This window comes from Sarcophilus harrisii, chromosome 1 (assembly GCF_902635505.1).
Source record: "Sarcophilus harrisii chromosome 1, mSarHar1.11, whole genome shotgun sequence".
NCBI classification, from domain to species: Eukaryota; Metazoa; Chordata; class Mammalia; order Dasyuromorphia; family Dasyuridae; genus Sarcophilus; species Sarcophilus harrisii.
This window is the reverse complement of record NC_045426.1, coordinates 504133209-504154595: the sequence shown is the minus strand read 5'-3', so window position 1 is coordinate 504154595 and position 21387 is coordinate 504133209. Positions and strand designations below refer to the sequence as shown.

At 36.7% G+C, this 21387-nt stretch overlaps 2 protein-coding genes across 6 annotated transcripts in view; both read right to left on the bottom strand.

Moving 5' to 3' along the window:
• The window catches only part of ANKRD12 (ankyrin repeat domain 12), a 173980-nt gene extending 159563 nt beyond the window's left edge, over positions 1 to 14417 (bottom strand). For 4 of the 5 annotated variants that reach the window (XM_012541540.3, XM_023496243.2, XM_003760057.4 and 1 more), the window contains exon 1: positions 14071 to 14417. The gene's annotated coding sequence lies outside the window, so the exon portion shown is untranslated. Of the gene's footprint in view, positions 1 to 7887; positions 7986 to 14070 lie in introns of all 5 variants that reach the window. The other variant, XM_012541541.3, reaches the window with a different exon arrangement.
• Positions 14418 to 17319: 2902 nt separating this feature from the next.
• The window catches only part of NDUFV2 (NADH:ubiquinone oxidoreductase core subunit V2), a 39517-nt gene continuing 35449 nt past the window's right edge, over positions 17320 to 21387 (bottom strand). The window contains 1 exon segment of the mRNA XM_003760055.4: positions 17320 to 20275. Coding sequence (XP_003760103.2) covers positions 20182 to 20275 — 94 coding nt within the window. The 3' untranslated portion in view covers positions 17320 to 20181.

Sequence of the window (21387 nt, the reverse complement as noted above, 5' to 3'; positions counted from 1 at the left end):
GTATAAAATAAATACATTGTCAAGGGGATGGAGACCATTTCCTGGGAGACATAATGAAAGATCTTTTAAAGGATAGCACTTGAGCTATGTGAATTAAAGACTGCAAGGAAGAGGAGGGCATTCCAGACACAGTAATAGGAAGTTAGGCTTATTTGGGATACAGTATAGAATATATGAGGGAGAAGGTTTGGCTAATATGTGATAACCCAGGAAGGAGTCTAGACATTGTACACTTACTTGTACATTATATTAATGAATGGATGGTGAAGAAATTAACTAGTTTGCCATTCTGGGAAGCTGTTAGAATCCTATTGTTAACTCAATGGAACTGATAGAAACAATGCTTATGTAACTGGTTCACATATTAGAGCTCACATCTTTAAGAGAGTTTACACATTAGCTCACACATTAGAGTTCACAAGTTGGGAGATTTCAGGATTTACTATGAGAGTTTACACCTCCCACAATCCCACTCTCTCAGAGGAGGAGTCAACCTTTAGGTTCACACCTTTAAGAGATCATATATAAGAAGCTCTCAGTCTTAGCAAGGGTCAGATGGAGGTATTGAGAGCCACAAGTCAGTGAGGAGACTTGAAGAGATTGAGAAGTGAGAAGTCAGTGGAGGAGATTGAGAAGCCAGGAGTCAGAGTTGAGCTAGAGGCAGAAGCTGAAAGAGCTAAAAGACAAGCTGCAAGAACTCTTGGAACCAAAGAAGGAGATAGGCCTCTAAGAAAACTAACCAGACTATTTTGGAAGAGACAATAAAAGATTGGATTTTAACTGGCTGTATTTGAGGTGATTATTGATCTGTACTGAAACTGAGGCTGCCTCCAGAAAACCTCCCCAAGAAACCTGCTCTCCCAGAGAACCATCATATAATATACAAAAGAAGAGGACACCACAGGAAACCATTTAGAAATATGCCTCCAAAACTACTTATACAGAGATAAACTACTAGACCAATATCACCACCGACCTTCATTCTCCCCTCCCCCTCAAAAAAAATCTCTTTTTGTAGTAGTAAAGAACTAGAAATTAAAAGGATGATCATGAAATTATGGTATGAGAGTAAAATTGAACAAGACTGTGCTATAAGAAATGAAGAAAGGGACAGGTTCAGTGAAATCTAGGAAGATTCAAACTGTTGCAGAATAAAGTTGGCAGAGCTAGGAAAACAACTTGTACATTTTAAAGTCAACTTTGAATTAGGTAAGAATTCTAATCAATGAGGGGCAAGAAAGGGAATAAGCCCCTACTATATACCAGGCACTATGCAAAGCACTTTACAAATTTACTCATTTAATCTACACAATGACCAGCTAAGATTCCAATGGTCCAATGATGAGGAATGCTAAGTACTTTCCAACAGAGTCCATAAACTCAAGTTACTGAATGAGACTTGGCCATGATTAAGGTAGAATTTTGTTTTGCTTGACTTCCATGTTGTTGAAAAGATTTTCACTTCTATTTTTCCTAGGAGGGTGGACAGGAAAGAAAAATTAAATGAAAACAATCAAAAAAAGTTTTAATCTGGTATCAGATTTTGAAGGGTTTTGAATGCTAAATAGTTGATTTTTATATTATCCTAAAGGTAATGAAGAACCACTAAATTTGGTCGCTTTATGGGGAAAGACTGAATTTCAGGAGATTAGGAGGTTACTGCAATAGTCCAGATAAGAAGTGTTGAGAACTTGGCTTAATGTCATTGTGGCATATACTGAAAATACAGAATCAAAATTTGGCTATGAGAGGAGAGTGAGAGCTAAAAAGCTCAGAATGACTCCTAGGTTACAAACCTAAGTGCCTTCTTTAGGAACATAGTTCATTCTACAGAACTAGGGAGAACATAGAGAAGAGTAAGAGTAGGAAGAAAGTTTATTAATTCCATTTTGCATGTGATGAGTTTCAGATGCCTATAGTTCATCCAAGTAGAGATCACATCTCACAGGCAACTGGAGATGTGAAACTGGCACTCAGGACAGAGTTAAGGGTTGGATATATGCAGATATGGAAGCCATCTACAGGAGTAGAGGCAGCAAACAGCACACTGAGTTTGGAAAACAGCTGAAGTCTAGTTAATCTACAATATACAAAGATGAAAAAAAAAATGTGAAAGAAGGCCTGGAAAGATTTGCACGAACAGATGTTGAGCAAAACAAGCAGAACCAGGAATACATTGTTCACAATAACAGCAAGAATGTACAATAATCAACTATAAAAGACTTGGTTCTTCTCAATGGTTCAGTAATCCAAAGCAATCCCAATAGACTTTGGATAGAAAATGTCATCTGCATCCATAAAAAGAACTATAGAGATTGAATGTAAATCAACACATGCTATATTCACTTCTTTTTTCTGTTTTTTTTTCTCTCCCATGTTTTTTTCCTTTTGTTCTGATTTTTCTTTCCTAACATGATTCATAAAGCAATGTATATTAAAAATAAATTAAAAAATAAACTACAGACTGAGCATTCTGAGGAAACTCATGTAAAGGGGATGGGAGACAAATAATGTTACAAGATAGATCAATTAGAAAGGTAGGGTAAAAACTAGGAAGGAGAAATGTCCTGGTAGTCGAAGAAAGGAAGAGTCTTTAGGGAAGATGAAGGTGATTAATTAGCCACACTATAAACTGTAGAATGGTCTGAACTTTATTCCAATAGCCATAAACATATGGTTAGCTATAAACAAGGATCCCTCCACTTCCTTCCATGTTCTCCTGACCTCCCCATAACCAGCACTTGAATAGTTGTTAATTAGTAAAATCAGCTGATATCTGCTTCCACATCAAGAGAGCTAAATGAAAGAAAACTAGAATTTGAGGAACTTGCCCTGAGATTATGGATTATCCACCCAACTCGAGTAACTAGCCTGCATAAAAAATAATCGTACTGTTACCAAGGTGAAGGTGAGGTATGGGAAGACACATGCCCAAGGTATTAACAAGTCAGAGCAGAAGGACTCTTAAGTATAAGCATCTAAGACTCTCAGAACAGAGGGAGGAGCGGCTCTAACATGTCCAGACAGAAAAAAATAAAGGTAGGCAGCCAAGAGAAAGCTCAAAAGGAAGAAGTTATATTTATTTTAAATAGCTGGTTCCAAAACTTGGTGACTGAGGGAAAAAAATTGTGATAACATTAAAAGTTCTCTTATATATCCCTATATCTGCAGAAATAGATTTTTAGTAGCCTTGCCAATTTGTCCTTCCCAGGGGGGACTTCAGGGGTAGTAGGAAAAATATCTAGTGGAAAGAGACCAGAACAGTCCAGAGATAATATGATTTTATTGAATTAGGGACTGCAGATACTAAGATAAAAATAAAACAGTCACTGACTTCAAAAACTTTATATTATTACATAGAGGAAGCAGTGTATGTGTATTATTGTGTTATACACACACACACACACACACATACACAATAAAAGATATTAGAGGATTTTTAAAAAGGTTCTCATGTAGACGGTAACACTTGACCTGGGCTTTGAAACAAACTAGGAATTTAAAGAGGTAGAAGAGGTAAAGAATTAAAGGAATGCATAGAATGTTGGGCAGCCTATGCAAAGACAGAAGACTGTGCTATTTGAAGAAGAGTGTGCTATTTGATTAGTAACAAGTCTAGTTTGTCTAGATGTCAAAGTAAAAGAAGAGAAGTAATGCATAATAAAGCCAAGAAATATACATATAATAAAACCTGGTTATCATGGGGTTTTAACTGCCAACCAGGAGAATATGATTTGATCCTAGAAATAAGAGGGAACCATCAGAGTTTTTAACCAGCATAAATGACATTGGACATCAGTTTTAGGAATATGACTTTGGCAACTATATGGAAGATGGACTGGAGAAGAAAGAGACTTGAGAAAGGGTGAACAAGTAAGAGGCTATTATAAAAGTCTAAAGCAGAGTCATTTGGGTAAAAAGAAAGGGAGATATATATGTTATGGAAATAACTATAAAAGCTAAGAAGAGGTGGTTGAGTCAAGCATTCCACTCCACTTAAACTAACAAGATTCTATACCCTGGTACCTTTATTAATGAAAAAAATATTTCAACTCAAATCAAAAGCATTACACTAATGTATGTTCAGTAGGTTTTTTATAAATTATAAGTCAATTTGGAACTGAATTTAATTTTCATGTCTAACAATTTAGAATGAAGAGCAGTTCTAGTCAAGCTCCTGAGAAAGAATTACTTGAAAGAAAGGGGAATATCATTGTGGCATGAGGTGAAAGAAAGAATGTCATAGCTCTCCAACCTGCCTGGACAGGCTGTGAACCTGTCTTCCAGGACAACTTTGTGAATTTTGGAGGATCAGATAATCTGGACTTCTCATTAGCATTTTGATGGCATCCCTAGGAATAGTGGCAACTGGAGGTAGAGTCTACATTGGAAGAGGACAAACTAAATATTTTATAGCTACCCTAAAGCTTCAGGACTCAACAAGTAGCCCAACAGGAAGCTACTTCATGACTAACAGGAATATCTCAAGGACTCTAGCAAAAGGACTTCCAGGAACTATGACTTAACTCTTTTTACCACATGTATGCTAATCTAATGCCCAATTTTCCCTGGACTCTATATATTCTTGAGAGAACTGATTTTTACAAACTTTTGAGAAGATGCATTACAGCAACAGTTCTTTCTTACTACACTATCTTCAGTCAGTCAACTAAGCATTTATTAATCACCTAATAAAATATTTCTTTAAAAAGCTAATTAAGCTTCTTCTTTTTTTTTTTTTTTTTTAGCTTGGCTAGCTAATTGATATCAATTAATTATCAAAAAGAGAAGCATACTGGTGAGGATTTGCAGCTGTATGATTAGAAAACCATCCCTTTAATCTCCAAATATCCTAAGAATTCTCAAGGGAGAAACAGCCATTCTCTGGGGGCCTATTCATCCAGGGGAAATGGGAGTTGGGAATGTAGTTCCATAGAATATTACACAGCAAGATTTGGTAACTGTCTGAATAAGAGAGATGAATAAGAAAGAGTGATGAATTGAAGATGACTCTGAGGTTATAAACCTGAGTAACATGGCCAGAGATAATAATTAAATACAAGGTCATGAAGTGTCAGAATGTAGTGAAACAAAGGAAAGAAGGGCTCCCACTCTTTGAGTGGTACACAGGTGGTGGGAAATAGGTATAGTGATCCAACAAAGGACAATGAGAAGGACAGGTAGAAGGAAAACCAAGAAAGAATGTTGTTGTAGAATCCTAGAGAAAAACGTCTAGCAAGAGAAGAGTATATCAACAGTAGCAAATGGTGCCTCGAAGGCAAAATAAATTAGGACTGAGAAAAACCAATCAGATTTGGTAACTATGAGATCACTGATAACTTTGGAGGGAAAGGTTTCTGTTGAATGGTGAGGTGAGAAACTAGAATGAAAATAGTTGAGAAGTAAAGCAGAATAGAGGAAGTGGAGGCAGCACACAGCAGAGAGCTTTTTCCAGGAATCTGGCTAAAGGAAGAAGAGATGTGGGACCATAAAATGAAAAACATAAGATAATATTTTATAAGGCCCAAGAAAAGCGCTCACCTTCAGATGTGGAATATCCACCACTAGAGGAAGGACAAAGGTCAAGGAAAGTGAGTAGACGAAGCCAGAGACTTCACAGTTTTGCAGAAAACCAAATGTGTGTTTCTGTTTACTTTCAAATGTGTGAAAACAAACAGAAAGGATTGTGTTCAGCTGTAGCCTGGTATTAATATTTACAAGTATTTATTAAAAGAAACCTAATTAACAGTAATAATGAATTTCTGATGATAGAAGAATCATACTATAAGACTACTTCAAGGGAAAAAAAAAATCAGTGGATTGGAATAATCTTAATTAAAAATAAAAAACAATGCCTTTTTATTGTGAATATTATTCTTTCATTTCCAGTTACTTGAAAGAAAATTGTTAACTATTTAACCAGAATATTTCTATTCCATTTACAAGAAATATAACATACAATAACTATTTATAAATATATTTTCAATGCTTTTCTAACAACTAACTGAGTGAGGTAGGTAGTAAATACCTACAGATGAATAAATAGAGAGACAGAATGGTTCAATTTCTTGACATTTAACTTGTATAAAAAAGTAAAACAACTCTGGATTTGGAATCAGATTGGCATCTGGTTCAAATTCAAACATGAATACTTATTAATTCCATAGTAGTCAAATATCAAATCACTGAATCTCTCTGTGCCTCAGTTCCCTCATCTGTAAAATAGGGATTATAATATTTATACTACCTACCTCATCAAGCTGGTAGAAAAGCCCTGCAGAAACTTATAAATCCATAAACATTTATTGTATATTATATTTTATATACAAGAATTATCCTCAATCACATGAGTATGAAAAATACTTCATCCAGCTTCTCTCTAAAACTGTTAATATTAGCCACAATTTCTGAGGAAGGTTTTTATAAGGATTCAAGTGCTTATAGTTTTACAAAGTAAGATGATATAGAAGAAAGGAATAACTTTATTATTTGAGAGATAATAAGTTATAGGAGAAGAAACACTAAGGTTGGAGTCAAAAGACTTGGATTTAAGCCCCATAGGACCCTGGGCAAGTCACAACTTCTCTGAATCAGTTTCTTCATCTATAAAACAAGACTTGTTTAAAATGAACTTTGCAAAGAGAAAAATAGCCCAATGTAAGCTCTTACTATTAATAAATCACGTAAATTTAAGAACATTCTTAAAACATACTTCTATAGCCTACTAATTCAAATTCTTATCAGAAAGGTAATTTGTGGATTATAAAGTAAATTGCATATACATTTGTTTTGGAAAGAAAGATGAAATAATGAATGTTACATAAGTATTAATATGTATGCGTGCTCCATCCTGCTACTCCTGGGAAGGTTTTAGCCTCATTACTTAATTCAGGGTTATATTTTATCAGATTAGTCGATAAAAATTATTGCAGCTATTCTCAGAAAATGGAGGAAGCCACCTAAGGTTTTCTTTTTTCCAAAGCCAAACAGCAACCAGAAACAAGATACAAATAGGAGGGGGAAAAAATTTATATATTATATAAATCAAATCTGAGAGAAAACTACAGGTATGCTCTAAATACACACACACACACACACACACACACACACACACACACACACACGCATTCTACTCCCTTTCTTCATCCCCCCTCATATCACCAACCCAAACTTCTGGTACAAATAAAAACTGACAACCAGATATTATGAAACTCCTCACTGCTTGAATCACTCTTGACCAAAATGCTAAAGGATTTCTCAAAAAGCACACACAAATATTTTCAATGTGGTCTTACAGAGTTTTCAAAACCAAGGAGATTCTTAATAGCACACAACTTGATAAGAGAAACAATTTAGTACAATTAAGAAAACCCAGTATATATGGGGATAGTACCTAGGTTCCAATCCCAACTTTGCCATTTACTAGCAGACTTTTGCAAATCACTGTATCCTCTGTAAACTTCAGTCACTTCACTTGTAAAACAGAAGGGTTGGACTAGATGACTTTTAGGGTCCCTTTTACAGTTCTAAATTTAAGATCCTATGAACTTTAATTCTACCTCAGAGATAGCTAAATTGTGCAGTGAAGAGAACACTGGGCCTAGAATCAGGAAGAAAGGCTCTTTTAGACACTTAAGTAGGCTCACTTAATTTCTGTAGGTCTTAGTATGCTCAACTTTTGTAAAAAGTAAATAATGATAGTATCTATCTCAAAGGATTGTTATGATATATGCAGTATCTGTCACATAATAGGTACTTAATAAAGGTTTATTCCCTCCCTTTCTTCTATCTTTTCAGTTTGAAAGACATCTGTGGTTGGATATAATTTTTGAGACTTTCAGAAACGTTGAGATGAGAATCCTAATTTAAATTTTGATTTTTCCTTACCTGTCATCTTCTCCTCAAACTGCTTATTTGCAGCACCACTCTACAGTTATTTTGATTGCTCCTAAAGAATCCTTTTCAACAGCCTCTGGACAATGCATCTATTTTAAAAAAATAATTTGTTTCAAAGAATGTTCTCAGAACTACTGATAGTTCATAGGCTGGTCTCTTGAAAAACTAACATTTATAACATTAATCCTGAAATGAACAATTTTTGTTATGCTAGTTATGAAAATCAGTTCAAAACTGAACATTTATCAAACACTTAGAATGCACAAGTTACTGTGCCAAATGCCGAGGATAAAAAGCAAAACCAAAACTATATCCTGCTCTGATGTAGTTTATATTTTACTTGGAGAGATACAAAATGTGCATAGATAATAAGTAAATGCAAAGTAGTTCCGAGTAATTTCAAGAGATATCAAGTAATATTAACTAAAGAATTAGGAAAGGCCTTATGTAGAAAGGAGCATCTGATTTGTGCTTAGATGTTAGACATTCTGTAAGGCAAAGCTGAGAGGGCAGTGCATTCCAGACATAAAGCCACTTGGGAAAAGGCCCAGAAGCAGAAGATAGAATATCATATAATCAGAAAATCCAGCACAACAAATTTAACTGCAGTGGAGTCCTTATGAAAGACAAATATGAATTAAGCCTAGAAAAGTAGGAGGCAACCATATTGGGGTGGACTCTAAACATCAAGCTCAGGATTTCATAATTTTTCTAGAGATAATGTAGTTAGGCCTGTGTTTTGGGAATACCAGTTTGGTGGCATTATGGATGCTAGATGGGAGGACAAGTAGGGGAGACCAATTGGAAGACTACTTCAATGGGCTCAGGGAGAGAGGATGATAACCTGAAATAGGGAAGAGATTATGTGAATGAAGAAATTTTGAAGAAGACTGGATAACACATGTCAACTTACTGGATAAGAATGGTAAAGGAAAAAAAAAAAAAAAAAGAATGTTAAAGGAAAAGGAAAAGTTAAGGAAGATTCCAAGTAGTTATCTTCGTATTGGCAGCTTATCAAAAATTACATCAATTTCCTGTTACTTCTGGTAGCCTTTACTATGGGCATTCAAATTTAATGATCCCACTTAATTATCCCCCCCCCCCCAAAAGGTGGAATAATCAATTCACAAAACTGTCTGGGGTAGTGTGGTAGAGGAGGGGGAGAAAGAGATGGCTCTGGGGTTACAAAATAAAAAAATACAAATAAATACAGTCCTGGACTCAAGAAGCTTAAAACCAAATTAATTCAAGGATTTCAGAAGGATGTAGAAGCATTTCCATGGATCCATCCATAGTGGACATTTCAAAACTGAGAGTGGCAATGGCTGCACCTATTAAAACATTAATCCTTTAGTCCTATTCATCATCACTCAATGTCTCTCATTTCCATAACTGCTTAACCTAGAGACCATAAATAAAATCTCACTCTATTGCCCCATCTGAGTGCCTTCAGTAATGAGTGGTAAATTACAATATTTTAAATTCCTTCCCAAGCAAAAAAAAAAAAAAAAAAAAAAAAAGGGACTTTACAAAAAAGTACCTTTCAAATTCCATTAAATATGTAGCTCACCTGACTACTTTAATAATGCTGCCAAGATGCTAAATGGTCAAAGAATATGAACAGACAATTTTCAGATGAAGAAATTGAAACTATTTCGAGTCATATGAAAAGGTGTTCCAAATTACTATTGTTCAGAGAAATGCAAACTAAGACAACTCAGATACCACTACACACCTCTCAGATTGGCTAACATGACAGGAAAAGATAGTGACAAGTGTTGGAGGGGATGTAGGAAAACTGGGACATTGATACATTATTGGTGGAATTGTGAACAGATTCAACCATTCTGGAGAGCAATTTGGAACTATGCTTAAAAAGTTATCAAACTGTGCATACCCTTTGATCCAGCAGTGTTTCTACTGGGCTTACATCCCAAAGAAATATTAAAGAAGGGGAAGGCACCTGTATGTGACAAAATGTTTGTGGCAGCCCTCTTTGTAGTCCTCAATGACCAACAGGATGATTTCAGAGAGGCCTGGAGAGACTTTCATGAATTGATGCTAAGTGAAAGGAGCAGAACCAGGAGATCATTATACGTGGCAACAACAAGACTATATGATGATCAATTCTGATAGCCGTGGCTCTCTTCAACAATGAGATGTTTCAAACCAGTTCCAATTGTCCAATAATGAAGAGTCATCTACATCTAGAGAAAAGGCTATGGGAACTGAGTGTGGACCACAACATAGCATTTTCATTCTTTCTTTTATTGTTTGCTTGCACTTTTGTTTTCCTTCTCAGGTTTTTTTTTCCTTTCTTTCTAGATTGAATTTTTCTCGTGCAGCAAGATAACTGTATAAATATGCATACATATATCGTATTTAACATATTTAACATGTATTGGACTACCAATCTGGGGGGGAGGGGAAAATTTGGAATAGAAGGTTTTGCAAGGGTCAATGTTGGAAAAAAATTACCCATGCATATGTTTTATAAATAAAATAAAATAAAATTTAAAAAAAAAGAATGCTGCCAAGAAATCCACAAAGTACCTCAATATCTTCCAAATATTCTCATTAAAAAAAAAAAATAGACCCACAATAAAATAAAAACCAAACATGTTTAGCATTTTGTTTGTTATGTTTTTTTTTTTTTGTCTGGGGGATGGGGTAGGATGGACTTTGAATACTCTTTTGAATCTATGATGAATTAACTATTTCCTGAAGTCAAAGTGTATTCTCTGCAACATGGTATTTAAAATATACATAAGAAGCTTTACTAAGATTGTACCTAAGCTATGAACGGCTCTTTTGTCAATTATAATCTATGTTCAATCAAAAGCAAGTACTGTAACAGCAGATCCACAGGTTAACCATAAAAGTTTGTAGAAAATATTAACAAATTTTTCCAAAGAAAGGATTCTATTTCACTTTAGGCCAGGACTTTACTTTAAGATAGCATGGAGCAGAAAATAGAGTATTGGCACTGGAGTCAAGGAGACATGGATCCAAATCCTGCCTCTTATGCAAACTAGCTGGGTGACTACTGACTAAAAAACTCGCGTCAATGCAGACTACATATTATTAAAAAAATTATTTGCCAGGATTATGTAGTATGAAAACCCCTTCCTCTAATAAAATCACAAGTCTGGACCTATCCCTCTGCTTCCTCCCACCCCCTACATTTTCCACAGAGAAATTCTTATTCAGAAGATTGAAAACATATAGTCTAATCCCCCTCATTTTAGAAATGAGAAAATAAATGCAGACAGATTAAAAGACTTGTCTAAGTACTAAGTACTAAAAGTACTAAGTAGCAGAGTTGGAGGTGATTTCTGACTATTATGAGAAAAACCAAGCTCACTAAGCGAGCTATATATATTTCACCTGGCAGGAAAAAAAAAACTCAAAAGGCAATAATTCAAAAAGTTCCTAAATATTAGTTTACATATTTAAAAATGTAAGTTTAAAAAAGTGTTATGTCAATTTAATAGAATGTTGCATATTCAGTCAAAAAAAGCTTTAATGGAAGCATATGAAGGCAAACTAAATGAAACATGTAAAAAATTTATATATGCTAACAAAAAAATGAAAAAATTAGGACCAAAAGAAAAATACACACAATAACGACAACAATGGAAATGTAAAGATAACTAACAGGAAGTTACATTGAGTAACTGAAAAACTAATTAAGATTCTGAAGAACAGATAATGAAATATACTCCCTCCTCAGGGCAAAAAGGTTGAGCACTATCAAATGCAGGTAACTGGTATTTTTGCTAATATTTTTCTTTATTAGGAGAAATAATTTGAGGATGGGGGCTTTTTAAGAATTCCAGAAATGATTCCGAGATGGTATAAATAAAAAAGATATTAGACTTTTTTTTTAAAGCCTCTTTTTCATAATTATCTTTCTTTACATCCCTCAAAGTAAAAAAAAGTCCTAAAAATAAAATGTTCCCCCAAAACTTCCACCATCTATCACCTATCAAACCTGCTTTAGAACAATAAAAGTAACTTTTTCATTAGGTTTTAGAAAATTAAAGCAGTAGAATCATCTTTGTTAAAGAGATCAAAACTCCTTCCTTAAAATCTCACTGACTTAGAAATCAAATATATGCTTTTTTCTTCTTTTATAATGAACTTATTATAAGAGGAAGCTTCATGTGAATTTTTTTATTTCTTCATCTCACTCTCTTATATTTTACACTATGTTCTATATAATATTAAATAGAGACAATAGTTCTATAAATTCTTTTTTCTTACTTCACACAATACTTATCCCTCTCCTTTAATAACTTTGCTACTTCTATCCAGGACCATCCAAAAGACAATCTATGATGGGATAGGTGGTGTTTTAAAGGTATGTTATTTCTTGTTCTAATTTCTCTTCTAGGAGGACCATATGTTCTTCGTCTTAAAGCCATATTTACATCTGATCTGTTCTCAAGATAAGCCCCTGAATAGGAATTGTACAGTTTTAGAAGTCCAATTAATGTTTGTGTCAAACGTAAAAGATCTTTATTTGTACAGAATTTTTTTTAAAATCTCCAGTTAATATTTTAAAGCTTTAATAGCATTAAAAAACGACTTGTTAACGGAACTACTACACCCTCTTCCCTATCTCATTTTGTTTTTAAGCTAGTTGGCGCCAAGAAAGCATATGTTCTGCCAGTGCTGAGCTAATCTCTAGGAAAGCCTTTGCATGATGATTCAAGAAACTGGAAGATCTCCTACACTGACCTATATGCTTAAAAATGTATCCGAATATTTGTTGTCAACTCAGTTGACAACTTATTAAAATTATTTCCCAATTTCTCTCTTCGTCCATTTTTTTTTTAAACAGGGCTATTTAAAACTGAAAATATCCAGAAAACTGCACGGAGTAATTGAGATAAAATCCCCGAGTTCCTGTAACCACTAAAGAGCCTCGGTCACATTACACTGGAGTTCTCAATTGAACCATAATGTCTCGGCTAAATGACAATTCCAGTTACCCAGCTTAAACATTCTCCTTATGATTTCAAGGGGCTGTAATACACAACTTCCGTCTTAAACAGTTGCGCAGTGTTGTTGCTAAACCAGCTGTCAGCTGCGCTTCGATTGCTTCTCGGGCCATCCGTCTGGGTGGGCAGAACGCTTTGAGATCCTCTAGGATGAGTCACACAACATTATCCCTCAAAATGAGACCTAAGAACGTGACGGGCAGCGATCGTTCAAGATCGCGGCTTAAATGGACAAAAGGAAAGCAACTGAAAAGGGCTGATTGCACAATGCCATATACGTATCCGGCGCTTAAAAACAAGTGGCTGTTGAGCCGACGTTTCCTTTTCTCTCGAAAAACCCGAGCAAGAAACAGTAATTTCCTCTCCTTTCTTCATTCATGGCCTCTCCTCACAACTCTCGGAATTCTCCCTTTCCCCTCCCCCTCTCCGCCACCTCCTTTCGGAAGCTGCACCAGGTGAACTGACAAGCTGATGCCTCCGCTACCCTCCCCCCTCCGCCTCCCGCAAAGCTGTCTACAAACATCGGCGGGAGCGCGCGCGCGCCCGGGCGCCACCCTTCACGCCTTGGCACCCACAGGCGGCGCCCTCTTGGAGCCACAGAAACACATAGACATACACTCCCTCGGCGCGCGCGCACATCCATAAGCGGAGGCGCGCGCGCGAGCACGCTTGCTCCCTCCCTCCCCAGCCCCCGCCATATTACGGAAGGCAGCAGCACCGGGAAACCTCCCGAGAGAGAACAGGGTAGAGGGGAGGAAATCCCTCCCAACACAGCAGCCACCACTCCGCAGCCCCTCTCCCCCCGCCCCCTGCCCCGTCCACTTCCCCACCCACCGTCCAGGACCCTCCCAGCACCGCCCCCCACCCCTCATGCCGGCACGGTGACAGCCACTGGTACTCAGGCGGCTTCACACACCGGCAGATAGCTCAGCCTTCGCTGCTTGTGGCGAGTGGAGGGCGTCGGGAAAAGGGAGATCAAGGCGAGGCGAGCCAGGGTGTTGTCGGGGGCAAGAGGACTGGTAACGGTCTGCCTGTCACTGCCCTGCCTACCACCGCCTCAGTTCGGCCCCATCCCCGCACCGGGGAGGACGCTCTCAGCTCAGGGGGAGGATGGACCCGCTGCCGCGGCTGGGAAAGGTGGGTGAGGAAAAGGGGGCGCGTCCCTTACCTTGTGTAGGAGAAGTGGGGGACGAGCGGCGAAGCAGGATTGCGGGGTCTCCTCTCGGGCGCCCGGGAAATAGCTCGCAGTCGAGCTCCTCCTTCCTCCTCAGCTCCTCAGTCCCCGCCACGCCCCCCCTCCCTTTACCCACCCCTATTCCGGTTCTTGTTCCGTGTCCAAGGATTTAACCCCGTAGCTGGAGGCTCAGTGTAGCCGTTGTCCTGGTTGCCGTCTTCGCCACAACCGTCACCAACACCACTGCCGGGGTCGGGTTTGAAAACATCTCCTGTCTTGCCCGTCCCTCACCACAGCCTCCTCGCTCCCAGGATCAACCCGGCTCTGCGATTGGTTGTGGCTCTGGCACGTGACTCGCCAGCAGGCACGGGACACGCGGCGTGACAACCCCGCCTCCCGACTGCCCCGCCCCCACTCCCTTCCTCCCCCTTTACTACCCTCTTATCCCCTTCCCCTAAATTTGCACTAATAACGTGAAACGAATGCTACGGTGCGGTGTAGGGGGTATGGAGTAGGGGAAGAAATCGGGATATATCAAGCGTAGAACCCTGGCCAGGAACTGGGGCATTAACTTTTCCCTTTGTGCTTATGGAGCTAGTGGTGCCTCCCCCATCCACCCTAAAGTATCCCCCGCCTTTCCTCACCCCTCCCTCTCTCCCTCCTGACTACCCCCTACCTCCCCCTGTCATTCGACTCAAGGTGGGAGGGGGCGATCAAAGGGAGGGAGGTTTGAGCGCAGGCGCCGCTGACGCTGCGGAGCCAACTGCCTCCATTCTAGCTTTTCGTGGCGACTGTGGCTGAGGCTGCAACTGGAAACTTCTGGAAGTGGCAGCGGCAGCGGCGGCAAGCTTCCTTATGGGGTATACGTGTATGTTATATTTGTGGTGGGGGTGCTATTGCGTGCCCGAACTCCGGGAAAATTGCTAAATGACTGGTTAAGGTGCGGGTTTCCTCCACTATTAAATTCTCGGCCTTTGGTCGGCCGGCTTCACAGGCTGAGGCAGGAGGGGTGAGGTGGGGTCCGATTGCGCAGTGAGTATTTCCACACTCGGCAGTGCGCGTGCGCTGAGTTCCACAGCCGAATGAATTGGCCCAGGCGAGTGCCGAGGGGCGGAGGAGGCTACGATAGCTCCTAAAGAATGGGAACTGTCGCTGTGTTCCGTTGTAATTCGGTAGTGCGCCTGCGTCGTACCTTGGCCAATGGGAGGTGAAGAGACCTGGAACTCCTGCCACCGTATAGGGGATGGAGGAGTTAGATGATTAACCAGGCCTAGAAGACCGGAATCCCTCTAGTGACCTTTTGTTAATGATTGGGGAGGGAATATTTACTTGCACTCAAGAGTTCTTCAAAACCTAGACAAGGTGCCTTATTCACATTTGATTCGAGAAAAAATTTACTCTAGCGAAGACAACACATCGATTTGTTCTATAATTAATAATTTTTTAATTGTGGTTTTAAAACATTTAATCTGATGTTAAAACCTTTTACACCGTTTGACCGCGTCTGTGAGCTCTTCTGGTAGTATTTATTGTAGGACTCTCATGGTATTTACCTTATGCTAACCTCGAAATTGTTTTGGTTTCGTTTTTAAAATTAGGGAAAACTTGTTTCCAACCAAATACGTAAGGACAAAGACCCTAATTTATGCTTAGTATTCCCAGTGAACATAACAGTGTCAAACTGGTGAGGATGAGAATAATCGGATTTGTGTATCTAAGAGCTTTATTACAATATGGTTGATAATGGAAGAACTGTTTTTTAGAACCATTTTCATTTTCCCATGTCTGTCTCATGCCAGTCCAAACTGCAGGATGTATGACTTGTCGAAGAAGCATAAAGATAAAAAGAAATCTATATAATTTTCCACTCTGGTTTCTAGCACTTAGCAATTTGGAGTTTGAGTAGCTTTGAACCAGGATAGAGTTTATGCTGTTCAAAGCATCAAGGATGAGATGCTATCATTTACAACTTTGTTATTTACTTATCCATGTACAGTCTTCATCCTCTCAATAGAATATAAACTCCTTGACGGGAGGGGCTGGATTTGTTTTGGGTTTGTTTTTTTTTAGTATCTTCAGGATGTAAGTTTGTCTTGCACTGCCAGTACAGTAACTGCATAATAAACACTTAATGAATCGGCTTAAAAATCAAGATCAAAGGGAGATAATACCGTGTATATTTGTTAATAACGTTTAATTATCATTGTAACCATTTATAGTGCAAGAAGTGCACTAAATTTAATGGTAGTTTTTTTAGTTAAGCTGTAAAATTGTCAGTATGTGAACTAAAAGTAGAAATTCAGGTTGTACATTTTAGTTGATAACCTGAGTCTCCCATCTTTTTGCTGCTGGTTTAGACTGCGTTAAAATAGATGCGTGTACACACATACACCAAATAATTTTATTAACTAAATAAATTTAACTTATTATTTCCAGTTTAAAAAAGTATTTAGATACATTGAGATGGAAAGCGAAGTTGAAGAAATAACTGTGGATTTATTTATGCTGTATTTATTCCATAGTGCTTTAAGTTTTACAAAGTTCTTTACAATATATTCTTATTTTATAAGAAACTCTGTAAAGTGGGTTCTATTATTAGTCCTATTTTAGAGGCTCACTCAGAACCAAGAGTCACACAAGCACATAAATAAGTGGCCTAGGTCTTGACTCACCATCCAGGGGCAATTCACTACACAATGTTTTAAGACAACTATAGCCCTAAGAATTATGATACATATCTCATTAAATGGATCCAGTGTAGGACTTGGACAAATAAGGTGAGAAGCTGTCAGTTGAGGTATGCATTAAAGCTAATCATGGTCTTAACAAATAGAGGCAATGGAAACTACCTTTTAGTCTCTGAACTCTTCTTTTTCATTGTGAAACTGGGGTTATAAACCAAGCAATTTAATAATTACACAAAAATTAAAACCAGACCTAGATAATAGAAAGTATAGTTAAGTTCAACAAAAGATATTACGTATCTTTGAAGAGCATTGTCCTAAAGCTCTGGAAGATAGTTTTACCAAGATAGGTGCTAGAGGCATGTCTTCTGACAATAAGCCTGTTAAAAAAGCAGTAGCTGATGACAGACAGTGCTGCCTTTCTTTGAAACTTCTTCAGGATGAGAGAAAAGTCATTTTAAAAAAAAATTCATTGTGTGTGCTAAAAATTAATGTACTGAGTAATTAGAAACCTAATATACCAAATCCCTGCTCTACTGCAGATTTTCATCATTTGTAATTGAATTTTCAAGACACTTTATTGAATAAGTTATTCTTAATGGGAAACAGTAAATTTAAGGCTTATACCATAATATGAACTATGTGGTTTTAGCAAATTTGTGCCCTTTTCTTTTGATTTAAATGCCATAAAAAACACAATCACGAACAAATACAAGATTAGAAACTTGGTCTGTGATTTAATTGATAAAAGGAACTATGGTGTTACTCCTCTGCAATTTAGTCTGAAGAGTTGCCTAGAGTACTGAGAAATGACTTGCCCAGGATGTGTCAAAAGCAGGATGTGAAGCCTCAGTTGGAATCAGAAGGACCCAAGATTCTAACAATGACTTTAATATCCTGTCTCTGAAACTTAATCTGTATCATTATGGATTTCATGTAACTTCTGTAAGTCTTGGTTCCTTCATCTATAAAATGAGGATACCCGCTTTAGATTAGCAAAGTACATTAGCAATTTGTTATTAAATGGATTTAACAAAAATAGTTGAAGTATCATAGAATATATTATTAAATAAGGAAGAATTCTATGTAGCAATTATTTTTGCATCCTTGGAATAGTTAATGTTAATCTAGTCACAAGAAATTTCATACAATGAAAATTGTGTAGAATTAAAAACTTTCTGACCCTTGTAATAATCATACAATAAATCTTTTTGACAAGATGCTTTTTTTGGTTTTTATCTTCGTAATGATCATTGTCCATGGCAAGTACTAGAATGTACTAAGGAAGACAAGAAAATAGCTGAACTCTAAAGGGCTAATCAATTTGCTGTTAAGCAGTAAATTGCCCTTTAACTCTCCCACTGAAACAAGTAAAAGATTTAAGGGCAGGAAGTGCACGATGACTCCCTACTGGTTTCTCAGCATCTTTCTTACCTAGACTAATTTGCCATGAACTCACTGGGGAACAGTTCTCATTACTAGCTCAGCAGTTTAGAAATGTGATTTCTTACAATGCTTTCATGTTTTCTTGAAAAGAATATAGATTGTTAATTGAATTTACTTATACCAGATAGTGCCTGCATGAAAGCTCATTGAGAGAAACTATGATGCTGGGCATTGGGACTTCAAGGACCATAAGAAAGCAGTTCTTGCCTATAAAAGAGCTTAAATTTTAAATAATTATATACAAAATAAATCACATAAAAGAAATGTTTATAATTAGTGAAAGGATCTAGCAATATAAAAATGTAAAATTCAAGGGATACATATGTTCTGATAAAATGCAAGTTTTTTTTTTTGTAGATATGAAGCAGAGTTTGTACTCTGAACATAATGTAAGCAGGCATTTTGCACAAGGTTTGAGTTATCTAAAACTTTAAATTTGAAGCAAAATTATCATTACATAAATTAACATCTTTAGCATGTTTTCTCAACTAAAATCTTGTGATGCCTTATCATGGAGTTAATATGCTAGATTTCTGAAGATTATGTCAGAAAAGAGTAAACTCGGGTTAAATTCTATTAAACTAGAAAAGCTTTGAATATGTGCCTTATGGGAGTCATATATCTGTAGACTAGTCTCACTTAATTCAGAGATGCTCAAAGCCAAACTGTAGGTTAACTACAGAAAACTATCTACTAAATTATAGAAAGTTATTTGCAATCTTCATTGGTGAAAGACAAAATTATAGATCTTTAGAGCATTAAGGCATTGTAACATTTACTTAAAAATGCTTTCTTCCATTCCATTCTCATAACACATTATTTAGAGACTGATACCTAGGATAAGACTGTTATCACTTTGTTTCGAGGTCCTTGCTACAGGTCTTTTACTTTTTTAATTTAAAAATTAATATTTAACATTTCTGTATACTGAACATTAAATAGACATTACTAATAAAAAAAAAATCTTCAACTGTATCCAGCTATGCCTTCAGAATTTTACAGATAAGATATAAAAGGTATTATAGAAGGCTTTATCAGAGATCAGAGTATTTTTAAAGTAATATTTGTAAATTTCATTTAGGAATGGATTAAGAGAATATAGTTGTGATTTGGGGTTATTGATGTTTGCTAGTAGAAAATTCAGTTAGTTTTTAAAGAAAAGTGTTTTTGATGAACCCCTAAATAAATGTAATAGATCTTTGCCTATGTATTCCATAAAAGCCACTAATAACTTTTTGAACTCATTAAAATGATTATAAATAGAATGGTTTTTTTTTTACTTGAACACAAAACATATTTTTGTGTTGTTGACTTACATACACAACTAAAAAGAAGATCTGATTTGTTAGTAATCTGAGTCAAAGTAGCCAAAGACAACACTAATGTGTCTGTATATGATAGAAGTGTTCCCTTTTAAAATAATGACTCTGAAAACACAATAATTTCCTTATCCCACTATCTAAGCATTCCTGGAGAAAATCACCGTTAGGAAAATACAGTGCTATACCTACGTGAACACATACACATCCTTGGCACAGTGCTATATAAATGTTAGCTATCATAATCATTAATCTGATATTTACGACTTAGAAAACATTACAATGGAATATCAAAATACAATTTTAGGAACTGAAATGTGACAAGAATCATATTTAATTGTGATTAGATACTTTTTCATGTCAAATGTGAACTATGTTGCTGAAATGAATATGGTTGGAAAAAAATATTTATACCTACAAAACACATAATAGTGTGTTAGCCAAAGTACCCAAAAGATTTAAAGAGGATATTTTGTGTATTTTTATATGGTATTTATAACAATTAAAATCTATGTTAACACCAATGTAAACACAAACCAGAATATACAATATTAAATTTCCATAGGTGGGGAGATTAGTTTTAATTTATTTTAAATGTACTGAGAAATATTTTCACAGGTTTATTTAGGGTTTTTACACAAATTCATACAAATTACTTAGAGGCCTGATTGCACACCAAAACCAGGTCCTTTGGGTGGCTCAGTCAAAGATGTAAGACCACCAGCTGGTTCACAAGAGAAACGTCCATTCCTTGAAGAGAAAAAAACAAAAGAAACATTTAAGATTTTACTAATAACCCTAAAAACTCTAAAGAGCCACAGTTAAACTATTAGCAGAAAGACAAGTAGGGAATTAACTTTTTTCAACTTCAAAAGTTCAAATAAAATAATAAATTTTTACTGTTTAGTCATTTCCAAGTGAAATTATGGATTGCCTCATCTTCCAACCTATAACTGGCTTGATTTAAATAAAACTGTCATTTTTTTTTTTTTTTTTTTTGGACTCCTGAAAAATAGAGTAATAACCCTGAACTAAAAATTTAACTTCACCATGCCTGAGGTTCTTCATCTATATAACAAGGGAATTGTACTTGTTCACCTCCAAAGTTCCTTTTAATTCTAAATCCATGACTCTAGGATGTTTATATTTTGAAATTTCATTTAAACTGAGACCTATTAACAACGAACGGGAAGTACAGTATTACATATTATTTATCCTTTGTATTTAAAGACCACTGATGACATCATTGGGTGATAAGTCTTGACTTGCACATGAATTGGATTTAAGTGAGGCAGAGTTGCACAGTCATCAGTCTCTCTTCTACAGTCATGGATGTCTAATGGCAAAACAAGTTGGAGACACTGGCCACTGCCTGTGATGCAGTGGGTAATTTTGGCACCTTTAGTTTTTGACCGAGTTCCAGCACCCTATGGCTACCACTGCTTTAACTGCATTCACAGCTATTGGATATATTCTTCTCATCTGTCCATTCTGCCAAGGAAATCACATTTGGGGCAGAGAGTTCCCTAAACAAAAAAGGGCTTGAGGCTTGGCAATAACCTTCAACTTGGTTTTAACCTATCTGCTTAGACAATATTGCATATAATTCTTTTTACAGTGACTATATTTAGAAATAGAAATACTGGGTTCTTTATGGTTTGGAAAATATTTTCTGGGTTGCTTGAAAATAATGCTTCTGGGTCATGGGAAGGAAAGTCAAAGCATACTTGTAATTTACACTTTTTGATAAGAGGATATGTTGGTGTTAGGATTATCTAAAAATATCCTTTGGAGGAAGAGTATAGCTACTGGAGCAATCAAGGTGAGTAGCACAGAAGTAAAAATGAAGGACACAGCAGATT